General features: G+C 34.2%; 1 protein-coding gene across 1 annotated transcript; it reads left to right on the top strand.

Moving 5' to 3' along the window:
• The first annotated feature begins 6,807 nt into the window (after window positions 1-6,807).
• On the top strand, window positions 6,808-8,798 carry LOC145329329 (uncharacterized). The gene is made up of 3 exons (XM_080173388.1): window positions 6,808-6,840; window positions 6,927-6,970; window positions 7,141-8,798. The coding sequence occupies exons 2-3, from the start codon at window positions 6,934-6,936 to the stop codon at window positions 8,733-8,735; spliced, it is 1,632 nt and encodes a 543-aa protein (XP_080029514.1). The 5' UTR covers window positions 6,808-6,840; window positions 6,927-6,933; the 3' UTR covers window positions 8,736-8,798.
• Window positions 8,799-25,811: the final 17,013 nt, after the last annotated feature.

The following is a 25,811-nucleotide window of genomic DNA, read 5'->3' as shown; positions in this document are numbered from 1 at the left end:
TCCCGTCGAGGTGTCCAATCCCGCAGGCACATTACTTCCAGTAACTCGATCCTCAGTGGCAGACAGACGGTGTACGGCAAACAGCCCAACTCTGGACCTTACTTCCGCTGGAGTCGATGGACTAGCAGAGGGAGCCTAGAACAAAAAGAAAACATTAAAGTTTTGATCTAACATTTAAACCCCCAATGAGAAACGTGCGGCACGAGCAAACTCTTAACCTTCCCAGAGGGAAATAATATTAGGTTGCTAATTAAGATTTTAGTAAAGGTTAACTGGTATCTCAATTTAATTGCGGTAACCGAGCGGATTTCTCTGGCGACATAAAACGACGATAAACGGTGAGCGATATATATGGAAGAGCCGAAAGTCAACGTTGAGGAAGTGAGAATAGGACAGAACAACCCTGCAACAACATGATGCTTTATTAGACAAAACGGGTGGCTAGAAAAAAAAAAATTTATACAAAACAGAAAAGAAATATACAACAGAAGAAAACTCACCTGTGTATCTGACAGAATATCATCCATCACAGAGGATGCGGCTTCATACATGGTACCCGACGGCTCCACAGTTGGCGACGTAACCTCAGATCTAGTCCTGTTGGTCCTGTTACCGCAGTGAAGAAGCTCAATGGTCCTGACGCCTATGTTTCGGAGGCGCGTACATACATCTCTTATCCAGCGAGCCAGCGACCTGTCTGAGGTGTTGTCTAATCTTGTTAGAGTCTCAAGCCCTACAGCACCGAAGAAGACCACTATGAGAGCACATGAAAACAAGCCTAAACCCAACAACATGTTAATTAAGCCATCCATGTTGAATGTGTCCAGACTCGTCTTCTGGTCTCTCCTCGACTCGGCAGACCCAGAATCACCTCCGGCAACATCGTCACCAATGTCACCGCAGGAGTTCTGCATCACCGAATTGAGGAGAGACCAGATGATTTGTATCGTTCTACTAAGCATCAGTGAGAGATGCTCGTTGCCAAACATCTCCCCTTGATCCCTTTCGGACTCTACAGTATCAAAAGTACTTGTACTCCCATAGTCATCGACATCAGCAAGGCTTGGCATCCCAGACTGGTCGCTGTACACTGAACTCGAGTCGTCTAAGGAGTTTTCAAGAAACGAGGAATTGGCAAGAGTGGCCGCAGCCGCTCTCATTGATTCCTCGAATCTTTCCTTAATATTCTGATGCGCGTCCAGGCTGTCAGGTATATACATTATGAGCGAATGTAAATTTAAAATAGAGGACTAGTGATTCTGAAAGGCAATATAGTAAAGTTAATTTTATGAAAAAGACTGTACACACGAATATTTTTTTTAGTATTCTAAGCAACTATGGTTGAACCTCCTAACCATTAAAACTTTGATTTATCATCTAAAAGTAAAATTCTTTAAGTTAAAGAATATGTAATTAATCTTACATGATTCAACGCTTAAAAATAGCTATCGTTAAGCTATTCAAACATTAAAACTTTGTTTTATTAGATTCAATTAAGTTAAAGAATATGTAATTAATTTTACATGATTCAACGCTTAAGAATAGCTATCGCTGAGCTATCAAAAACATATTCATTATGATGTATCAAGCAATTAAAAACTTATGTACTAGCTAAATCTGAATATCTTCAATGATGTTTTAAAAACACTTTCGATAAAGCTAGCTAAATATAATTTTTGTAAGCGACCATTTTTAAATATGGTTGAGTTACTCGTAACGTAAATAACCTATCAATTAGCGTCATTATAATTGAATTAAGTAAAAAGAAAATCTTATTTTAAAAACCTATAGTAAAATTGTTTTAGAAGATTTGAATCAGGACTCAATAAATTTTGATTATAAAAAGGGAACGCTGTAATCAAAAGTTAAAACGAATAGAATGATGGAACATATCTGTGTCAATATAAGTTTTGTTTACGATGAACGAATTTAACTTTTGCAGACGGAAAACGTAAACAAAACAAGGTACGTCAATTTACCTGATGACTCAGATATGTCCTATCAAAACTACAAATATTATATAAAACAAAATTGTCATATATTGAAGATGTACCCATACTGCTTCTAACCCACTTTCGTTTAAAAATACAGTGATAAAGGCCTTATCGACGAAGAAAATAAGATTCTTGAGTCTTAAATAGCGGCTAACGAATGCAATAATGGGCATATCAACAATCTATAACATAAAAACATTCATATAAAACAAACGGGTTACTATATTTTATCACTTTTATATAAATTCTCTTGGAATTTAGCGGTAAAATTAAAACACTCGAACGCAAGCTCCGCTCGCAAAGACAATTATTATATAAATGAGCATAATTACTGGGCCGCCAGCTTTTTATAACCTCGCTCAAATCCAACCCCTATCACTTTTGACCGCCCAAACATAAACAAAGGGTTGACAACTTATTGTTACGTAAAATTTAATTACGGACGTCGAACGATATATTTTGTAGATATTACGTCTAGAAGGTACATTTGACAGCGACGTAATGTAAGATATTAGTCTTTAAAATGATTAAAATTTATTCATGTTAAAAATAACATAAATACAGCTAATGCCAACAATGGTATAAACCATATGTACATATACAAAATATACAAACAAGGGTTACCAACTATTGTTAGTAAAATCTTATATTTTTACATACATACGAGTAATGTAACCAAAGAAATTAATACGTTATGTAAATACTAATTGTACTTATACATTTTTATATAAAATATTGTTTAAATTCAGGAAACAGTTATATTTAACAGAAATAGAGATAACTAACCAATCCATTATAGGTCTATCTGTAACGAAAAGAATTTCTAGAATATCCCAGGGATAAAAGGATTAATAAAAGATTATTAAAACTTCTTTTGTTTAGATTACCATAGCCAGGATACCCCAAGGAACCGGTTGGAGCACGCGCACTAACTCTTTTTAGGATCTACCATGGACCAGCCTGGAGATAACCTAGATGATCATGGAGTATTGGAGCCCTACCACCACCCTACCTTGGACGGATTGCGGTTGTGTTCCTGTCAACACCTTGACACTATAGACGAGAACAACAACACTATCACCACACCAGAGTACGATGGATTCTCAGAGAACCTGTCCATCACCATCAGGAATTTCTTGTTAAATACAGCCCTGAATACCACAGAAGATAGTAGAGTGGAGACCGATAGTGACATTAGCTCCAGCAGCACACTATCCCTCTCTACAAATGACCTCAACCAACTCTACTATGACCTGGAAAATCACTCAATCACCTTGGACGAGAATGGAAACGAGGTAGCACAAGTGGACGCCCTTGGCTACATATCTACCTCACCCCCAACCTCAACCTACACTTCGAACGAGAGCACTTCACCACCTAGTTCATCATCAGAAGAAGCTGAACTATCCAGAACAACCAACGCGAAAACATTTATTGATGTGACAATGTTAGATAAAACTAAACCCCTCAAGAAAAGAATGTATTCTATTTGGGAGGTTTATCATCTTGTATACCCAGCTATGAAAATACGCAAAGCTTACTTTCTTAATGGAAAGCGTATTTAACTTAGCTTGGAATACATTTATAGTTTATTATATATGCCTATATACTGGGACTACTAAACTTTTTCTTTTTCTCTTTTTTCTTTTTTAACAACTTACCCCCATTGGAGATGCGATCCTCAATTTTCAAATTCTTTGAACGTACATATGAGACTTTTACAGAAATGCTTCGCATCCACAACTATCTATCTATGCTTGATATAAAGTCAACACTTTATAGATCATATTATGAACCTTTGATTGACACGTGCCCTGCAATTAACTAGTAGCACTCAGGGGCAAGACACAATTACTTTAGCTAGGCCCAAGGCATTATTTGTATCAATTTATGCATTCATAGGCCTATCTTTACCTATACGACACCATATATGGGTAACGCTAGCCTATTCATGGTAATCTGTATGTGATTTGCTAATAGTATATGTTTATTAAAGATATTATGTTTATAGTTAATGTAATCATATAAACAACCAGTTCAAATATGTATGCCTACAACCATGCCTGATTTACGTCACATATTAACACACAGATATTTAATTGCACAGACAAACACTAAAATCCTGGTCCAGAGCTAATGTTATAGCATGTACCTCTTGAATTTATTCAGTTATTTATTAACTCTCCTACCATCAACTTCTCTTTCTGGCTTTAAAAGGTAATGACTTAGTTGTTTGGCATGCATTGTAGTTTAAATTTAGGCCCCTTAGTACTTAGCATGAATTGAGCTCAGGCCTTATGTTAGAACTCTAACACTTAGCACAATTCACTGCTTGGGACTTAGGGCACATTTCTGTCCTACTCTACTTATAATTTTAACACTTATCCTGTAAATATTTTCATACTTAACTTATGCACTTGTAATATAAATACACTTTATAAAAACATTTTCCTTCCTTAATATTTAATATGCTTATATAATTCTGATCGAATATCAAAACCAACCATTTATTCTTAGGTTAAAGCAACATAATACCTCGCGTGGGACTTTTGTTGAGCTTCCACCAGCTCAACCAAATTCGTATTATACTTGTGGGAATAGAGGGTTAAGCATTCTAAACAAACGAACCGACGATGAGAATGTCTATGTGTATTGCATTAAAATTAGGTTTTAGTAGTACTCATAGAAGAGCGGTCTCCATACCTAACTATGGACAAACGCCCCATTCGCACACACAAAGCTGTACTTGGCAGCTGCCAGCCGCCACAGTCAGCGGGAAAACAGCGGCGGATCTTACATGTATCTTATATGAGGATGGAGATATTCAAAAAAATTTCCACTCTAAGTTATGTGTCATACCCATACTTAAAAAGTCACGCAGTTTGGGCCGGGGGGGGGGGGGGGTGCGTTCATATTAGCAATTTTCTTCTTATTTGCTGCGTTTTAGTACCTTAAAATTGACTTATTTTTTTAAAAACTTAAATTACTTCAAAAATAAGAAAACTACAAAAAAAACTATTGCATATCTAAATTCTATGGGCCATTTACATTTACTACTCACTAAAAACACTGACTAGCTATTTTAAATAAAAATCAAAAAAGTTAAGACACCTTCTTTGGATTAATTGATCCTTAGTACACAACAACTTTTCGTTATATTGACAAAATTCACGTACTAGATTTTCCACTTAATAAATCAATTATATTATAAATCAAACAATTTTCCGTACAAAGAATAAACATATATTTTATAAATAAATTTAGAAATTCTAGATGAACAATCCCCTTATTAGAACAATAGTAACAATGTATAATAGATAATATGGACACTTTGGAACAATAGGATATTTTTTCCATAAAATAAGTCAGCTATATAAACTACAATTTTCATCTGCTAATATAATTGTTTTTAAAGTTTGACAGATTTCAGACTGCCTATCTATGATACTCTATCTATTATAAAGGGTGTTCAAAAAATACCAATCACTCACAATTTAAACCATTTTAAGTACTTGAAATCTATGAGATAATCCCCCAAATGTTTAGAGTTTTTGATGGGGCATGCAAGACCCTTTCTATAGACACCTAAAACAGATTTCTAACTCATTCAATGCAAATTTAGCATAAAAAAGACAGACCCATTAAAGATTAAGACATGGTGGCTTTGTCTAATTTTAGTTTTTGATGTTTGCAAGGTCGCAATGTAGCCAACACAGACTTTGAACAAACTGTCGGATGGAATTTTAAAATTTAGCTCATGAACAAAGTTATTTAAGAAAGAAATTTTGGTTTTGAATTTTGTCCGTGTTTTATTGCCATATTGGATACCATTAAAAATGGAAGATTTTTCTTCAAGAATTAGAAGATTTTCATGCAATCATTTCATTACATTGCATTGATACAAAAAAAATATTTTCTGTATATTCTCGTAATTGTGTCGTTTATAATCTATTTAAAGCATTCATTTTGTTAATTTTATAAATACAGATATAATGGAAGACCATTTGCAGCATTACACCTTCTAGAAATACGATTTTTAAATGTTGGTATTCTGTAGAGTTTTCAACACCCTTTAATGTGTTATTTGTGAAATGTATAATTCACCCCTCTCTTGAACATGAATTTGAAAACTGAGCAAGAGTCTATTTTCGTTTTTAACAGTTTCAAAATCATGTTCAAGAGAGGAGTGTCATATTAACATAAAAAATTTAATTTTTCTACTGTGATTAACATATTTATTAGAAGCAAAAGCTTGGTATAACTAACATAAGAAATCAATCAAAAACAATATTTGGGGGGCAGATGTAGAGGTTGTTAATTCTGCATTGTGCATTCAGCTAAAAGTGCGCATAGGTTTTATGATTTAAAAAAAAATTATTTGTTGTTGGTATAAACTGTTAAATTATAGTAAAAGACTAGAAGGGGCATGAACTACATGTAATTCTCTCCTCATGGCAAAGACACTGTCTCATTTTGGATTGGGTCTTTAACATCAGCTGATAGCTTCTGAACAATAATTAAACTCTTAAACATTTATTGCCCTTAAATCCTTTCCAAAATGACAAAGTTTAAGAATTGGTTTAATTACAAACTGAATGTTAAAAAGTTCTTCTTTAGTGCTAGGTACTTAGAAAGGTAACAATATATACTTGAAATTGTAATTGTGATTTTTTATCTTAACCATTACAATATTTTAAATGCTTTCATTTACACCTCATTGCATTGTTTTAAAAAATTTTAAATTTAATAATTTTTTGGTGACATTCTCAATCAAAACATCTTTAGTATAAATTGAAATATTTATTTGCATAATATATTAGTCTATTTTGCTTACTACAAGTAAAAGGTAAAATTTGTACATAATCTCATGTTATGAAAAGTTGAGTAAACACATTTCTTCAATGAATAAATATATAATCTATTATAATTTAGGATTAATATGAAGGAGTTTTTGCTAATAGGAGCTTTAATCCTAGGTAAGTGGACAATTAACTATGATATATATAGTTAATTTTATTATATTCAATTTTTTAGGAGAGGATTTTCAGGTTCTGTTGTTTTTATTAAATTTGGTTGAGCTTTATATAAGGTAAGCAGATCTGCGTAAATCTCTTCATGTCTAATTAAAATCTGGTACATGTTTAAGGTGTGGACTGTGGATCACTGTTTAAAGAGATTGCTGTTGAATCTAGACAGGATCTTCCTTGCTGCCATGATGATAAGCTTCTGTCTTGCCATCAGGTGGAACTGGACATTAAGAGTCTTGGAGATGCAGATCTTGAACTTGCCCCATTCAACACAACAGTTCAATACCTTGGTCTAGTTGAAGGAAGTCACAACTCCTACCACTATGAGAATGAGCTAGTTGATATGGTTCTTACTGTGCACAATGGAGATATCTACGGCCACATGCAGATGGACAATGGGGAATCCTACGTAGTTGAGTACTGTGGCAATGGAGTTCATGTGTTTAAACAACTTGATGTTGATAAACTTGGAGATGACAATGGAGAAGAAGATGAACAAGATGAAGAATTTGCTTTTCAAAGAGCACTTACACCTGAATATAGAGACGACATCACCACCATTGTAACATTCACCGTAAAGGTATACTATACCCCAACATTTGCTGCTGTTACTGCTGACATTGAGGGCTTTGTTGAACAGGTGATTCAGGAAACTAACCAAGGTTACATCAACTCTAATATTCCTCTTAAAGCTACAGCTGTTTGCATTGAGGAAGCCACAATTGATGATTTGCCTTCGTCTAGTGAAATGCTGACTGCATTCAAAAACATGAAAGGTAATGTCCAGGCACTGAGAGGCTCAGCAGATGCTGCTGCTCTCCTTGTTAACAGTTTTGATTCTTGTGGTAGAGGATATGTCAACTCCATAGGCAGTGGATACACACTGAGTGTAACAGCAAAGAGTTGTGCTCTTGGTTACTATAGTTTTGGACATGAACTTGGTCACAACATTGGACTAAAGCACAATAAAGAGGTCAGCACTAATGTTTACTACCCTGATGGATATGGATACCTTATCCCTAAAGGTTCCCATTCTACTGGACTCAGAACCATCCTTGCTTACAGTGCAGAGGGTCACAGAACCAGAGTAAACTATTACTCTAACCCCAACATAATACATCCAAGTACAGGTACACCTACTGGAGTAGCAGATGTAGCCGATAATGCTAGAATTATTACTATGAACAGGTTTGCCCTAGCTGCTGTTGGAGATGAGAGTCAATGTGATTCCTATCCAATTGATAAAGAATGTATTCTTGAAAATGTAAATGTCCGTGAATACAGTAGGATTATAGGATATTCAATTTACACCAAAGCAACCTGTGCTTCAAACTGTACTGCTAAGCCAGACTGTTTTGAATGGATGCAAACTGGACCATCTACAGGAGGTACATGTTATCATCGTTATCTGCACATCAAAGCTCCAGGTGAAACTGATAGCGGCTACCAAAAAAATGTGTCTGTAATAAACATACTTAATCCTAAGTGTACCATTATTAGAGATTGCAATGTAAGAAGACTGACTGTCTATGGATCTTACACTCTTGAACAGTCAACTACACCCAATGCTAAAGAATGCCATGTGAAGTGTTCACTACACACTGAGTGCAAGTATTGGATTTGGAAAGACAACACATGCGACTTGAAAGCTGATATATTAAACTCTAGCTGGCCAACCCATTGGACTCACGGGTCCAGAGTATGCAAGTTCTAAAATTAACAATTGAATTTTGAATAAACCTTTGTTTTGTTTTTTGAATAAATGATATGCAATGAACCTGGTTTCTTTTTTTGAGTATCCTTATAATAAAGTAACAGGATGTCTATTTGACTGTTAATGTGTACCGATGGATCTTGCTAACCGCTAAACTGATCGGGCTCTCCTAAACAGGGTAGCTTCTCATAGGTCCCAGGAAGGTTATAACTATTTTGGGGGAGGCTACCACCCTCCCACCCCCAAAAAAATTTGTATTTTTAAACTTTTTAAAGAAATTGGGTTATAAAATTCAACTCTCCCCTCCTCAAGTACCCCTAGAGGCCTCTAGGTGTTTAGCCGCTTGTATAATATACATTCTTTGATTCTTAAATGGCCTTGGTGATAGGGTCTACATACTTTTTACCTAAACTACTTTCTTTCATCTCCATATTATTTGCTTTTAGGTTAACAAAGCATAACTGAAGATATATAATCATAAAATTTTTAGTTTTTAATCTTTAATTTATATGGGTATTATAATCATGATATTTGTTATGGCATGTCTCAATCATAGTTGAAAATTGGCTACATTTTTAGTTGGTCCTAGGACTAATGCTGGAGTGACAAACGTCGAAGTGGACACTTAACCTACCCTAACCTATTTTAAACCTGCTTACACCTGCGGGAAGCTTATTTGCAAAATCATAACTTAACCTAATCTAACATGTATAGAAATACTTAATTAATTTTATATTTATAAGTTTAAAATATAGGATGATTCTAATACTTTAACTTTAAAATCAGAGCCTACCGTTATTGACGGACAGACACACCCTAAATGTAGAAAAGTATTTTGGAAAACATATTATATTGTGTTTATTGTATTTTTAAAAGGTTCGGATAAGCTTTTTGTATTGTGCTTTAGAATGACAAAATATATGGATTTGCTTTAGAAAAGCCACTATATGACAACAGAATTACTTTCCTTTAATGTAACAAATCCTTAAAGTATTTTTTTCTAGTGTGGCTTCGAAAATGATTAATATCCGCTGGATTTGACCGGTTCTCAATCATGTATAGCATCGTATAACAGACAATTATCAACGAATATTTTAGTAAAAATAAGTAGAATTGTCCTATCGATTTCAAACTTTGCATGGTGATTCCTGTAGTAGTCAGGTACGATTTAGAAAGCGTAGAAATTCTATAATCGTTACCAGAATGTCTGTACGTCCATTTTAAACAATTTTTTATAATAAACTGACTCTCTACAAGTGTTTATGTTCCTTTTTCCAACCGTTTCTTAGCTTCGCTTTTATGGATGTTGTTATCCTTGTTATATAGAAAAGAGAAACATGAATAGAATTCATGTAAGGTATATTAACATTTTCTGGAACTTTTTTTTATTATGGAATGATTTCTTTTTCTATTAATAAATTTTTTTGACTCAAAGCTGCTTAAGTGTGGTCTTGTTTAAGTAAAAATAAACAGCTAACAAAAATATTCAAAGAAAAAGCTTGATATAATTTAACCAAATTTAAATTAAAGTCACTTTTTGTATTTAGCTACAATAGTCCTCCTGAAAGTTTTTCTTAATTGTTAGTTTAACAAATTTGTTGACTTTTTGTTGAGTGTTCAAACGTTTCAACCACTAATTACAACCTAAAAAAGAGGTAATTTTTTGTAGCATCAGTAGGGATATACATAAATTTATCTGTCATTGTCTTATCCCTTTAAATCCATGTAAATAACACTTTTTTCAGTTTTCAAAAAATTATCAATTAAGACATTTACACAAACAGACAAAACGAATCAAATAATAGCTCCACTCCGAAAAAAAAATACTCGAAATGTCTGAAACTTGATTTGTAACTTGAAACCATCATTACGCTTTTAAGTTTTGTTCTTTCTGTTGTTTGAAAGTGTTTGAGAGGTCCCCTGAGATATTTATATTCCCATTTCTCCCCAACTCCTCTTTGTATTCTAAACTAACTTTATTCTTTATAGGAACACAGATGGATACTCTGTCGTTTTAATCACTTTTTATCATTTAATATTGTTGTCCAATAAAAAAAGTAACAAGGATGACAACATCCATAAAAGAGAAGCTCTAAAATGGAAGGACAAACGAACATTAACACTAGTAGAGTGTCTGAATTAGCAGAATATAATATATAATATAAAATATATAATAAATAGTATAATAGTAAATTTGTTGCAAAATTGATTATATACATGATACTGTTTAAGGACATACTTACAAAGTTAGAACTCAATTATAGAAATTCTTCGTTTATAAGATTGTACCTTGTAGTATTAGGAATCAGTATTCAAAAATCCGATAATTTTAACATACAGAATTTTTTGTCAAAAAAGTAAAACATCAGCATGTTTTAAATGGGCGTCCGTAACGGATAGCTTTTTTTGTTAATTTAGGCATGTTGGAAATGTCCTATCGATTTCATAGCATGATGATTCCTCTAGTAGTTAGGTACGATTTAGAAAGCATAGTAACTCTATAATAGTTACCAGAATGTCCTTACGTCTATTTTAAACATGTTGATTTTTAACTTTTTTAATATAAATTTTTTATGTGATATAATCTTCCAATTGACCTGATTTTTGGAGTACTCATTTCTATTACAATATGGTACAATATTACAAGCGAAGAATCTTTATAATCAAGTCCTAAAATGCCGGTTGTCCTTGAATTGAACAGTATTTGTATTTTAAAAGTTTTGCAACAAATTTACGCATAATTTTGTCAAAACTTAAATATTTATATTTTGTATATTCAGTTCAAACACTCTGTTAATCTTCGCTTTTATGGTTGTTGTCATACTTGTTCTATAAGTAAGTGTGATTTTATCAGGCGAAATCATACTTTATTCCTGTTTTTGCCCCACTGTACAGATAATTTAAATGGTTGAATCTTGTTACCTTTTCCTGATTCATTATAGTTGTTCTATAACAGATTTTACATTTTAGAAAGCTTTTTTATGAATTTGAGACCTATGTTATCTAAGTATTCGGCTAGCAATCGAAAATAGGGGTATATTCCCTTTTGTGTTAAGGGGCGTTTCGTTGTGTTTTCACAGTAGCTTTGTATAGGTTATTTTAGCTAAGGTTAGGTGATTGCCCAGTAGGGTTAGAGCCCCCCTACAGTGGCTAAAAATAGGGGAAAAGCTACTGTAAAAATATGACTATGCCTAAAATAGTCTTCAGTAATTAAACATTATATTCGTAGTTCTACATTGCAATGCTAATTGCTTTGACTGTAACCTTTAGATAAGAGAAGTTTCAACAGAAAAATAGCATAAAACCACCACAAGACAAATGTAATGCTTTCCTGTAATTCGAACAAGCAATTGAGATTCAGGCAAAAAAACCTAATACTTTATACTATACTAGCGGCTTCGCCTCTAGCCTCTAGGGGCTTTGCCCCAAGAGGTAATTAAAAAAAATGTAGTACATTTGGTGCATCTTTATCTTTATCATCTGCATCATCAAAAGAAAAAAAAATTGAGGGGGAATTTTTTGTTGGGGGGGGGGGGGTGGTTTGTCCCATGCCCCAAGAAATAAGCCTAAAACCACCACAGGACCAGTAGGTATATTCCCTGAAGAGTAAAATCCGATCGGTTCAGTGGTTACCGAGATCTTAAGGGACAGACGGACGGACAGACAGACATCAAGCTACTTTGTATTATAGATATTAGGGCTGTTCCTAGAATTTAGTTTTGATTTAGGGGTAATTATCCTGGAACACCATAGGCAAGTGAAAGCGTGGTGGTCCTTCAGTTGGGTCAGTTGTGCATCCATCTCTGGAGTCCAGGCCAGCTCCTTGGCGCTCTTTTGCCTGTTCATCTCCCAGGTTAGGTCACTGTACACTGGTATAAAGGCTTGGTGATATCAAAAAAAAGCCCAGGAGGGCTAACAGGTCCTTGGGTGTGGTAGGTGCTGGCCAGTCCAGGATCCTGGGCGATTACTTTCTGAGGCCTGGTACCCTCTTCCAAAATAGACTTCATTCATGGAACAAACAGACAGACACATATATAGAGATTCTACCTTTTTTATATAAGGACAAACGGATATACCCATTGATGCCTTTTAGGGCACTTTCAAAAATAAAGGAGCCGCCATAGTTAAAAAAAAAAATTACTGTAAAAGATCAGTCAAGCAGTTATAGAGATCAGTATAAAGAAACAGACAGAGAGACAACCTTTTCATCTGATTACAGGTTCTTTCTTAATGACGGAACTATGAAAGAACCAACGAGCAGAGTCCATAAAGGCGGGTTCCGTGCTTTCTAAATTTTCTTAAAATCTTGTATAATGTTAATCTTTTACAAATGGATTTAAAAATTAGTACCTAATTTGATTTTTTAGAATATGTAAAGTAACTTTTAAAGTAAGCTAAGGGTAAAGTAAACTAATCTTTTAAAATTGAATAAAGTTTATAAAAAAAAGTTTATTGTTAAGGCAAAAAAACAAGAAGATCTGCATTTGTTGGGAAGCTGATAGGTTCAAATCTCGGCCCGGCATAACAACATAGGTGGTTCCTACTGCTGCTATGCCAGGTCAGCGACAAAAATAGTTAGAGTAGGAAAAATACCTTGGCCCTAGAAAGGCGCAACTCCTTACAATGCACAGTTAGGACTTCCAGACAAGGGTCGTGCAATCTAATGGATGGTTGACTCTTTAAACATGCTAATCATTAAGATAGGTTTGGTTCAGAACTTCACTAAAAATAAGATCTCATGGTGTATCCCGTCCTCAAATGCTATCCGAGGCTATAGTACGTTTATTTTAACACAAAATGAGCCGTTTGCTGCGGTCACAAACTAGAAATGCTGCTCCAGCCTTGTATTTTACTTATTTTCCAACTTTTGGATGTGATTATTTCGGTTTCTGTTACATAATATTAATATATTAAAAGTAGGGTTAGGCCGGATATCCGGCTGATTTCCATATAACCAGTATCCGGCCAACGCCATATATCAAGCAAATTACCGGATATCCAGCCGGATAACAAGATATTGAAGTTTCAAACAAAAATTCTTTTTAAAAATCGGGTGCCGTTTAGCTGCCGACTGCCGTCTGTGGCTGCCTCCGCCAAAAATCATGTTTTTAGATCCTTATATAAAAATTTCATATAAATAAATATTTTCTGAAAAAATTCTTTCACAAGCTTCCAAAATAGGAAAATTACAGCCATTTAAAGTATAAAAAAGAGATATTTGTAGTATAATATTAAAGAAAATATTGCCGGATATCCGGATAGTTTCAATATCCGGTATAGGGCTGGATATCCGGTAAAACCCTAATTAAAAGTAGCTCCAACGAATGTTTCCTGGGAATAGTTGGTTTACAATTAAATTTACCTAGAATTTTATCTCATATATCTACGAGAATATATTAAATCAAGGATGACAACATTAATAACAGCGAAGATCTGAAACGGTGGACATTAACACTTGTAGAGCATAAATGTATATGTCGAAACAAAATTGTATGTAAATTTGTTGCAAAATTGAGAAAAAAATACAGAATAATGTTTAAGGACTGTTTTACATTTTTAGGATCAAATCGGGGAAAATTTACATATGATTAAATGTACTTTTTAATTACATTTCCATATCCTTATATAAAAGTAACAGGATCCGAATCTGTGTGTGTGTGTGTATGTTTCTGTAGAGAAGAACTTACTAACCGTCAAACTAATATGGTTCTCCTTAGCAACGAAGTTTCTCATAGTTCCAGAGATGGTTTATGACTATTTTGGGGAAGTTATATCCACCTTTCTAACAGGAATTGATCCTAAAAATGTCCCTAACTAAACCATTAAGTTGCTGCCATCTATGTTTTCAAGAGAAGACTTTCTAATTCAAAAGAATTTCAAGCGTACTATAGTTAAATATTAAATTTTATACAAATTTCCAATGGTTGGAAACCAACACAACAATTACTGGGAAAGAAATTTTTCTGCAATTAAAACACAGACTTGGAAACATCAAATAGAATTTAGTGCGGGTTCTAAAACAATAATGAAATGTTCTGTGTTACAGTAAATTAAAAGGCTTAAAAGGTTTTATTCCGCTGTGATTTCATTATAATTGCTTTTCATGGAAATATCAATAAGAATCTTAAGGCATAGAAAGTTTTAGAAAGCAAACCAAAACTGTTGATTAATTGACAATTTTTCCCCTGTCTTAATATCCATACATATTCTTCACCCAATGTCGATAATAAGTCAATAAATACTTCATTTAGTTGATGCAAGGTCATCGACACAAATCAAGATAATGCTTTCAGGGTTAGCGAGACTCTTCGGTACAAAAAAAAACAGACACACAGACAAATATCCTGTTACTTTATTACAAGGATATAATTAGGGTTTGGTTTGATAAACTACCTGGCAATACATCTATAGTAATCTTTGAGTTTAATTAATTTCCACTTAACGAATTGAATTAAAACCGCAAGAAGGGGAGAATAATCAAAAAGATATAAAGCACCTAAGGAAAATAATTTTGCCTTCAACTTATTTGTCAAAATTTGTAATAAAACATTGAATCGTGGAAAGAAAACGAAGTAGCGGGTTTTGTCAACTTTTATAGGTTATTTTAGGTTAGGTAAATATTAAAGGGATATGAAAGGTTTGTGTAGGACTAACTATCCTACCTGTAAAAATCCCCACAGTTACAGAAACCACCCACAAAACCTCAAACACTTATGGCTTTAACACAGCCAGAGGTGTGCATGAAACAAGAACTGTTGGAACTGATGCTCAGTTTACTGAGAATATGAAAGATGATGGTGAAATCCAAAAGGAAGCTATCAACTTGATGACAGGACCAATAAGTTCTAAGGAAAGCTGTAAGATAGGAACCTGGAATGTTAGAACAATGTATGAGTCAACTAAAACAGCCCAAGTAGTTAAAGAAATGACAAGTTACAATATCGGAATACTTGGAATTGCAGAATGTAGATGGACAGGACAAGGACAAACCACAACCAAAGATGGCCACCTAATACTTTATTCCGGTCATGAAAGTCAACATATGTATGGTGTTGCTATAATTATTCAAAAACGACATGTCAATTCACTATTAGACTGGAAACCTATATCAGACAGAATAATTAAGGCTAGATTCCAATCAAGGCACTGCAAGTTGACCCTTATCCAATGCTATGCCCCAACAAATGACAAAAGTGAAGAAGTAAAGCAAGAGTTTTATGATCAACTGCAATCAATCAGAAACTCAGTACCTAAACATGACATGTGTCTAGTTCTTGGAGATATGAATGCTAAAGTAGGAACTGACAGGACTTGAGTGGAGAATGCAATGGGACACTTTGGCATAGGTACAAGAAATGAAAATGGAGAACATTTACTTGAATTCTGTTAAAATAATGATATGGTTGTAGGAGGTACATTATTCCAACACAAAAACATTCACAAATATACCTGGACAACACCTGATGGACAAACAAGAAACATGATTGACCACATTATGATCAATAGAAAATGGGTCAAGTCAATGCAAGACTGTAGGAGCTACAGAGGAGCCGACATATTCAGTGACCATGAACTAGTTGTCAGTAAGATTAAATTAAAACAGAAGCGTAATGGCCATGATAAAAATAGTGAGATTGGTAGACAATATGATTCTTCAAGATTAAAGGACCCAGTGATAAAGAATGAATTTGTCTTAAAACTCAGAAATAGATTTCAAGTATTAGAGGACCTAAATGACGAGACTGAGATCACATGGACTTCAATTAAAGAAAACTTTCAATCTACTGCTAAGGAAATCCTAGGACACAAGAAACCAGAGAAAAAGGACTGGATCTCTGAAGAAACATGGAACAAAATAGAAGAGAGAAAGAAGCTTAAAAACATAATTCATAATGCGCAACATTTGGCTGACATGGGCAAATTAAGAGCTGAATATACTGCTAAAGACAAAGAAGTCAAAAAGCGCACAAGGAAAGACAAGAGAGATTACATTGACAATATGGCTGAAAAGGCCCAAAGAGCAGCTGACTTCGGTAACATGAAAACAGTATACAACATAACCAAGCAATTAAGTGGTAAATATAACAAATAGAGTGGTGAAACTATCAAGACTAAAGATGGTAAATTACTCACTACAGAAAAAGAAGTTGCTGAAAGGTGGAAATCGCATTTTGAAGAAGTGTTGAACAGACCTGAATCTGAAATTACTGCTGAACCAGAACCAGGACATGAAATAGACATAGACACAAGACCACCAACTATTCAAGAAGTTAAAGCTGCTATACATAGTCTAAAGAATGACAAAGCACCTGGACCTGACTTGATAACTGCCGAAATGCTTAAGGCAGACATAGATCTTTCTGCTAGGACTCTGACTAATCTCTTTGATCAAATTTGGAGGCAAGAAAAGATACCAACTGACTGGTCTAAAGGAATAATCATTAAACTACCTAAGAAGGGAGATTTAAACAATTGTGATAATTGGAGAGCAATTATGCTGCTTTCTATCCCAAGCAAGGTCCTATGTAAAGTTATTTTAAACAGAATTGATGAGAAAATTGACAATAAACTAAGAGAAGAACAAGCTGGATTCCGTGCTGGAAGGGGCTGTGTTGATCAAATTTTCACCCTTAGGACAGTTATTGAACAATGTGTTGAATTTTACAAGCCACTCCATGTAAATTTTGTTGATTTCTCTAAGGCCTTTGACTCCATACATAGACAAACACTTTGGAAAATACTAAGAATTTATGGTATACCTGAAAAGATGATAATTATGATAACTAAATTTTATGACAACTTCCAAGCCTGTGTTTCAGTTGGAAACAATAAGACATCTGATTTTTTTAAAATAAGCACTGGAGTTAGACAGTGATGCATTTTATCACCTATTCTATTTATATTGGTCATTGACTGGGTGATGAAGAAAACCACAGAGGACAAAAAACGTGGTCTCCAGCTGGGCATACTAGAAAACATAGAAGATCTGGACTTTGCTGATGACCTGGCACTGATTTCAGAAACAATCAAACATCTACAAGCTAAGACAGATAGACTAGTCAAATATGCAGGACAAGTCGGGCTCTTTGTTAATGTCAAGAAGACCGAAATTATGAATACACCTACAAACCATGATAAAACAATAACAATAAATGGTGAACAATTGAAACAAAGCAACAAATTCACCTATCTGGGGAGTGTTATCAGCAGTGAAAATGGCTCAAAAGCTGATATTAAAACTAGGATTGATAAGGCTAGGGTTGCTTTCAACAGTCTACACAATGTTTGGAATTCAAAGAAACTTGCTCTGAAAACAAAAATCAGACTTTACAACAGTAATGTGAAATCAGTTCTTCTTTATGGAGCTGAATGCTGGAGAACTGTGAAAACTGAAACAAATCAACTTAATGCATTTCACAATAGCTGCCTTAGAAGAATTTGCAAAATATTCTGGCCAAACAAAATATTAAACATTGAGCTGTGTGCTAAGACCAAGTGCAATAGTATTGAAGCAGAAGTGAAATATAAAAGACTAAGGTGGCTAGGACATGTGCTCAGAATGGAACAAAACAGGTTTCCAAAAATGTGCTTAAAATGGAACCCCACCACTGGTAAACGTAAACGGGGACAACCAAAAGTGACCTGGAGGCGGAGCACTGAAAAGGACCTCTTTAATTTAGAATTAACATGGGGAGAAGCTGAAAAACAGGCCAAGGACAGGACATCATGGAGGAACAGGGTGGCCGTATTCTCGGGACTACAAAGTCCAAAAGAGAGACGCGCCTGAACTGAAATATTAATGCTTAACCGCAGGATTAGAGCCACCCACAGGAGCTAGAAATAGAAAAAAAATACTATGAAATTGACGACAAAACCCTCTACTTCGTTTTCTTTCCATGATCTAAAAGATTTATTGTATCTTCAAATATCCTATATAAAATAAGAAAAATCAAAGTTTAAACTCTTTAGAACAATTATAACATATGCAGATGATTACAGTCCCTCTAAAGATTAAATAACCAATGAGAGGCCAGCCTAAATTTTACCATTGGTCAATTACAGTCTATACTGGCCTCTAATTGGCTATTCTATCGTATGACGTCATAATCTGTGGAGAAACTTTAATCATCTTCATAACATATCTAAACTAGCATTGTGATAGTATTCATTATGGTATGAAAAAACGTAAGTAGAAGAGATTTGCTTAACAATAGTTTGGTGTTTTAGCTGATTGTAATTTTCTTTCTTTGAAATACAATTAATAGACACACAGAAAACTGTCCCGAATTTGTATTAATTTTGAGGAACAAGACTCCAATGACGTCATATTTTTCTTTCCCGAAAAAGGGAAGGGGGGAAGAAAATCTCTTCAAAAGAGATGGGGAAAACCCCCTTTTCTCCCATCTCTTTTTTCTTCCCCCTTCCCTTTTTTTTCTTTCCCCCTTCCTTTTTTCGGGAAAGAAAAATATGACGTAACTGTAGTCTTGTTCCTCAAAATTAATACTAATTCGGGACAGTTTTCTGTGTGTCCAATTAATATCAACCCAATATTATCTTTTATGATAATTATTCTATAAATCCCTTTTTAAAAAGAGAGAAAAGTATAAAAAAATGGACAACAGAAAGAAATTTATAAACTGGTTACTTGGGCTTGTAAATATACTATTTTATTATCTTATGTTATATGTATTTACCCCCCCCCAAAAAAAAAAAAAAAAAATTGTTGGGGGTGCCTACGGCACCACCAAGGTATGGGTAAATTTTAAATGGGGGGGGGGGGAGTAATCCCCACTTTAATCATCCCCCCCTTGGACGTCTTTGGCGGAGAACTTCATTCAAGAAGATTGCTTAAGTCCCTCCACAGATCATGATGTAATACGATAGAATAACCAATGAGAGGCCAGCATAAATTTTACTATTAGTCAATTACATATCCGGCCTCTCATTTGCTATTCTATCCTATGACGTCATAATCTGTGGAGAGACTTTAATCATCTTCTTCATTCAATGTACTGGAACAGTGAACCTCCGACCTTGTGAAAGATACTTTCAAACGCTTTGTTAAATTCAAGGTGTTTATAATTTTTTTTAATTGAGGGGGGGGTTGATGCCTTTTTTGGTTGGGTAATGGTACCCTCCCTCAAAATAGTATTAAACCTTCCCAGGACTTTTGAGAAGCTTTATTGTAGCGGCAGCATTGCGAGCCGTTTGATTTTGTTGCAGCTCCGGCTCCGACCTAAAATCAAGAAAAACTCGACATATTTTTTCCCCACGTGTATTTTTGACTTTTGAAGATTTTAAAAGATAAAGTTTTGATAAAAACGGACTTGAAAAACTTAAAAAGTGCATTTGCACATGACAAAACAGAGTTACCAAATTACAATTTATAAAAAATCTCTTTATTTATATATTTTGGAGCCGTTTTTATCGAAAATTACGGCTCCGGCTCCAGCAAATATGGCGGCTCCACGGCTCCCGGCTCCGGCTCCGCAACACTGTGTAGCGGTCCAGACAAACACACAGACTCTGAAATCCTGTTACATTTTTATAAAAACATATTGTTTACCACACTTTATAAAAGTAAGCTTTATTGAATTTAACAGAGAGCAAACAGACAGAAAGACAGATTTAATAATATGTATTGTACATCATATTTTCAGTGAGCACATGAATATTTACAAAATATATAATCAGTTTTTCGTAAATAATACCTGGAAAAATAATGATTATATATTTTATTGTAAAGTAGAACCGGTAAACTGACAAATGAATCGGATAATTTTAACATACAAAAATTTATTGTGAAAAAAGTAAAAAATCAACATATTTTAAATGGACTTTTTGGTAACGATTATAGAGTTGCTGCGCTTTCTAAATTGTACCTAGTTGTTATGGGAATTAACATGCAAAGTTTGAAATCGATAGGACAATTCTAACCTGTTTAAATTAACGATAAGAGCTAACTGTAACGGACGTACGGACCTTAATTATAGAAAAGCTTTGCTTTTAAACTAGGATATATTCTAATTCTAGAGTAGCAGTACTAGTAACATGATCACAGTGACCTAAATAAATAAGTTAAAATAAGTTTGTGTAAGAGTTTGTGTAAATTAATGGATGTATTCAAAATCTTACTAATTTTCATCAATTATAAGAAAGTGAGGGAAGGTTACATTAGATATAATGACATTTATACACTTTTCCGTTTGTCTGTTTGATTGTTTGTCTGTTTGTCTGTCTGATTGTCTGTCAAAGAACGTCAAGTGTCAGGAATAACATATCTATACTGTCCGTCTGAAGCTTAAGATCTCAGTAACCACTAAACCGATCGGATTGTACTCTTCAGGGTATATACCTATAAGTCCTGTGGTGGTTTTAAGCTATTTTTTTGGGAGATGGGACACCCCCAACCCCCCCAAAACTGAAAATTTCCCACACACCCCCTTTCCCAAAATTATTTTAAATTACCTCTTGGGGCAGAGTCCCTAGATGCTAGGGGCGACGCCGCTAGTAACCAAAAAACTAAATAAATCTAAAATAAATAGGTTAAAAAGTTTATTTCTGAATACAATAGGCAAACACCATTCAACAGACCAGAAAATAAAAACACATTTAATTAGAAATATTTTTTTTATCTTCAGATGACATTAAAATTAATAAGAGTAGAATGGAATACCTTGGCTTAAAATAAATGCTAAAATGCACGATAAATACTTTTAAGACAAAGGTTGTACAATTAAAGGGTTAGTTGTCTGCAACTATCAAGCTGATAGTTCCTTGGTAATTTGTTATAAACCATCCTTTTAATCATATATAATTACTATAATAAAATATATACTAAAAGACAGACAAACTAACATACATAGTTATACTTTGCATTTTAAATAAATTGTTTGGTAAAAACATGAATGTTAACAAGCCAAATGTAATCGTACTCCAATAAATTCCCTGTAAGTTTAATGTATAAGAAGTGTGGGTTGGAATAAAGGTGTGTTTACAATATCTTGAAAATCATTGTTTTAAATAATTCTTATATTAGGACTTCTTTTCACAAACATGCACAAAGTTTTGCTATGGAGGTTTGAAAAAGGGTAAAGAATGACAATTAATCCTTTACAGTAGGGGCCATTGTAGAACGCCCTTCCCCCCCCCCCCTCCGGGTTTTTCTATCTCATTTTCTGTGTGTGATAGTTGGCTATAACTGAGTGACTTTTTAAATATGGATATAACACATAACAAAAAGTTTGAAATTTTGAATATCTCCATCCTGGCGGGCACAGGATGCCAGCAAACCTAACAGGTTTTTCCAGGTAAAGAGCAAAACTATTTTTTGACTTAAACATAGCATTTTATCTTACCAAAATACTAATTCGGCCCGACTGTTAAGGGTTAATAATAATTTTTTTTTCAACATCTTCCACATTAAGCTATAAAAATTGGAAAGAATTTTAATGAATATAATAGATTTGAAATCTGCATAAAATTTTAAGGATTTTTTATAAAATTCGTTTTTTATATAATTCATTATTTAAAAGCGCAAATCCAATTTAAGTTAATAAATTTTGACCAATAGGATAGGTGAATTGGAAACTACCTGCGCTCTAATTGGTTGAATGATGTACGTCACTTAAGCTTCTCCAATCAGGGTGCAGATAGTTTTCAATCCACCAATCACAGATGTCAAAATTATTTAACTTAATTTGTATTTGCGCTTATAGATAAAGAATTATACAAAAAACGAATTTTATAAAAATTCCTTAAAATTTTATGCAGATTTCAAATTTATTATATTCATTAAAATTTTTTCCAATTTTTATAGCTTATTCCACATACCCTCTCTGCTTCATGTTATGTTAGGATACAAAGTGTCTCAAAATCAGCCATAAAAAATGAGGAAGATGAGAGGAGAAGTGGAAAAAAAACCTAAAAAAGAGATGGATAATCCTTCAGTTTTAATACGTCACATGGCTGATTTTTGAGACACTTTGTAAAGTTACTAGCGGCTTCGCCCCTAGCCTCTAGGGGCTTTTCCCCAAGAGGTTTGATCAACCTAATTTTTCGTACTTTAGATTTAAAAAGAAAAAGTAAAAAAAAAATTATTTTTTTTTGGGGGGGGGTTATTTTTCATTTTTTGGGGGGGTTGGGGGTGTCCCACCCCCCAAGAAAATAGCTTAAAACCATCACAGGACCAGTAGGTATATTCCCTGAAGAGTAGAACCCAATCGGTTCAGTGGTTACTGAGATCTTAAGCTTCAGACGGACAGACAGACGGACAGACGGACAGACGGACAGACAGACATCATTCTACTTTGTATTATAGATATGCAAACATATTCCCCTTCCTCTAAAGCATACAAATGAACCTGAATAAATATTTTCTTCTGGTTTTATAAACGATTATAAACGATTACAAAATTAAAAGGCACAGAATAAGATTTTGCGGACAATTTAAAAAAGAATCATTTATTCTTCATTCATGAATCAGAACAAGTTTTTTTCTGTTGTTTTGTGGACACATTCTAGACATAGTGGTGTGCCATACTGTTTTAGAACTAAATAAACTTTAGGTAAATCTTTAACTTTATACACACCAGCTAGCTGCGGTTTCTAGGGATCATTTATTCTGTAGTTTTACAGTTATTATTCAGTCACAATTATATGGCAACTATTACACTATCCACTAACGGATTTGATTTTCTTTCGAACTATAAGAAAAAATAGATTGACGAAAATTAGTCTAAAATACTAATGTACTTGACTAAAGTTTTTGTGGTCTTTGTATAGCACTTTCAGTTTAATTGTAAGTCACATATTTACTAGATTTATAAAAACGAAAATTGTATTAATCATATGGTATTTTAGAAAATTATCAGCGAATAGAAAAATAAATAAGAGTGCTTTAATTTTCTGTTTGTCGGTCCCGAGGGGCCAAAGGCTATGACTATTTTTTTACGAATTTTTACAAATTTTGCAAATTCGCAATTTATTCACGAAAATTTGCGATCTATTCGAATTTTCTTCGGCTGGGTCGGTATTAGAAGATGTAATTATACCTCTTAGGGCAAAGCCCCTAGAGGCTAGGGGCGAAACCGCTAGTTATTTACATAATAGGCTGCGTCATTAACCAAGGTCTGGAAAACTAAACAATTCTAAAATGTGTTGACAAATGTAGAATATAACGTTTCCATTTTATTCAAAAGATGTTTTGATTTAGTTCTTCCTCTTTTAGCTCTTACTGTATTCCTGTGAGAAAACCCGCGACCGTGGCTCAACACGTAGCGCATCCGCTCGTCGTCGGGAAGGTGATAGGGTCGAATCTCGGCCCGACACCGCGTCATAACTAAAGACGTTAAAAATGGTTCCCACTGCTACTATGTCAAATGCGCGACGTAAATAGTTAGAGTGGGGGGAATGCCTTGGCCCAAAACAGGCGCAACTCGCTACCATGCACAGTTGGGACTTCTCAGACAAAGGTCGTGCATCTCAGAGAGTTGGTTGTCTGACGGGTGAATGGACGCTTTACACCGCAATCATAAGTATTGTATGTATGTTTCAAGGTGCGTGGAGAGAGGTCTAGTTACCTAGTACCCGAAGCGACACCTAGCCCCCTAGAGTCTTAACTCTTATTCCTGTGAGAAAGGTTGAACAGTTTTAAGTTAGTTGGACCATTTTACCAAGTAGATCCTTAACTATACGTAGCACAGGAATGGTTTTTATATAATTAAAAAATAGTTCTTTTGACGGTTCTAACGGTATGCATAACATTTTTCTAATAATAACACAAGCCGCGCAGTTCGAATTGTATAAATCAAATGAGATATAGATTGTTAACTTTTGTCAATGGTAAATGGGATAAATAAATTAATTGATCAATTAAATAAAAACACACTGTATATCCTGCCCTGGGTGTCGTGTTATCAAATGTTGTGTTAAAGTCAAAAATATTTCCTGTGAACAAGGGCGAGATTGATTGTTTGTTGTCAGTAGTCCCTTGTAAGTTACTGAGGCTAGGGTTTTCTTGTCCTTCAGCTTTTGTAACTGCTTAAACTTGCTCTAATTTGAAGCAATTATATTTATAACATGTTCTTCTAGAAAATACTGGCAAAACGGGCTCTAACACAGACATAACGGTTTTATAAAATAAGTACGCATTTATACACGGAATAAAAACTAAAGTTTGATATAAAAGTACGTATGATCTTGCTAACTGCTGAACCGATATAGTTCTCTTTTACATTTTAATTTAGCATAGGTCCTTAGAAGTTTTATAACTATTTTGGAAGTGAGTACTTCCCTAAAAGAAACAAAAGGCTTCTTGGAGCGTAACCGCTAGTCGTATATAAAGCAGTTAAGGTCCTTAGACATTATAAATGGAAGCACTTGTTAATCTACATGAAAGTAATTATCAAAGTAGCTGAATATTTTATATAATACCAGCGGTTGCGCCCCTATCATCTAGAGGCTTTTTATTCTGTAGGGACAGGTAGTGCAAAAAAAACCTTAAACCAACTTAAGTTTAATTTTCAAAATTAAAATGGCCAAAAACCACCCTAGGACCAATGTAAAGCTTCTCTAAAAATGAAGAACTTAATATTTATCACAATATCAAGCTACAAACAATATCTTTACTACTTTAAATTATAGAATGATATGTTTTAGCTATCTAGCTCCTTATAATGAATGTTGTCAAGCTTGTTTTTAATCTTAATTTGTAACTTTTGTAAACTGCACTGTAAAAAAATTGCTTTTTGTGGCGTTTGTAGACTAACGCCTACAAAAGACCAACTCTACAAAAGACCAACGCCTACAAAAGACCAACACTACAAAAGACCAACGCCTACAAAAGACCAATGCCTACAAAAGACCAACAAATATATATTGTTATATAAACATCAAATAAAGGTCATGGCCGCAGCGCTAAGCCCCCTGGCCTGCCTAGCCGCGGGCGCTCGGCCCCCTAGCCTATAACCTAACCTAACATAAAAATTGAAAAAACAATATTAAAAATTGTAAAAACAATGATAAAAATTGTAAAAATCTACCAACAACTTTTTGTAAAATCCACGAAATTCTAAA

Source organism: Acartia tonsa, chromosome 10, assembly GCF_053477335.1.
Source record: "Acartia tonsa isolate MP-2025a chromosome 10, ASM5347733v1, whole genome shotgun sequence".
Taxonomy (NCBI): domain Eukaryota; kingdom Metazoa; phylum Arthropoda; class Copepoda; order Calanoida; family Acartiidae; genus Acartia; species Acartia tonsa.
This window is presented reverse-complemented; position numbering and strand designations above follow the sequence as displayed.

Coding starts and splice junctions, on each gene's coding strand:
- LOC145329329 (XM_080173388.1), top strand. CDS start 6,934: ATGAAGGAGTTTTTGCTAATAGGAGCTTTAATCCTAG. Junction 6,971..7,140: donor AATAGGAGCTTTAATCCTAG/GTAAGTGGACAA, acceptor TACATGTTTAAG/GTGTGGACTGTGGATCACTG.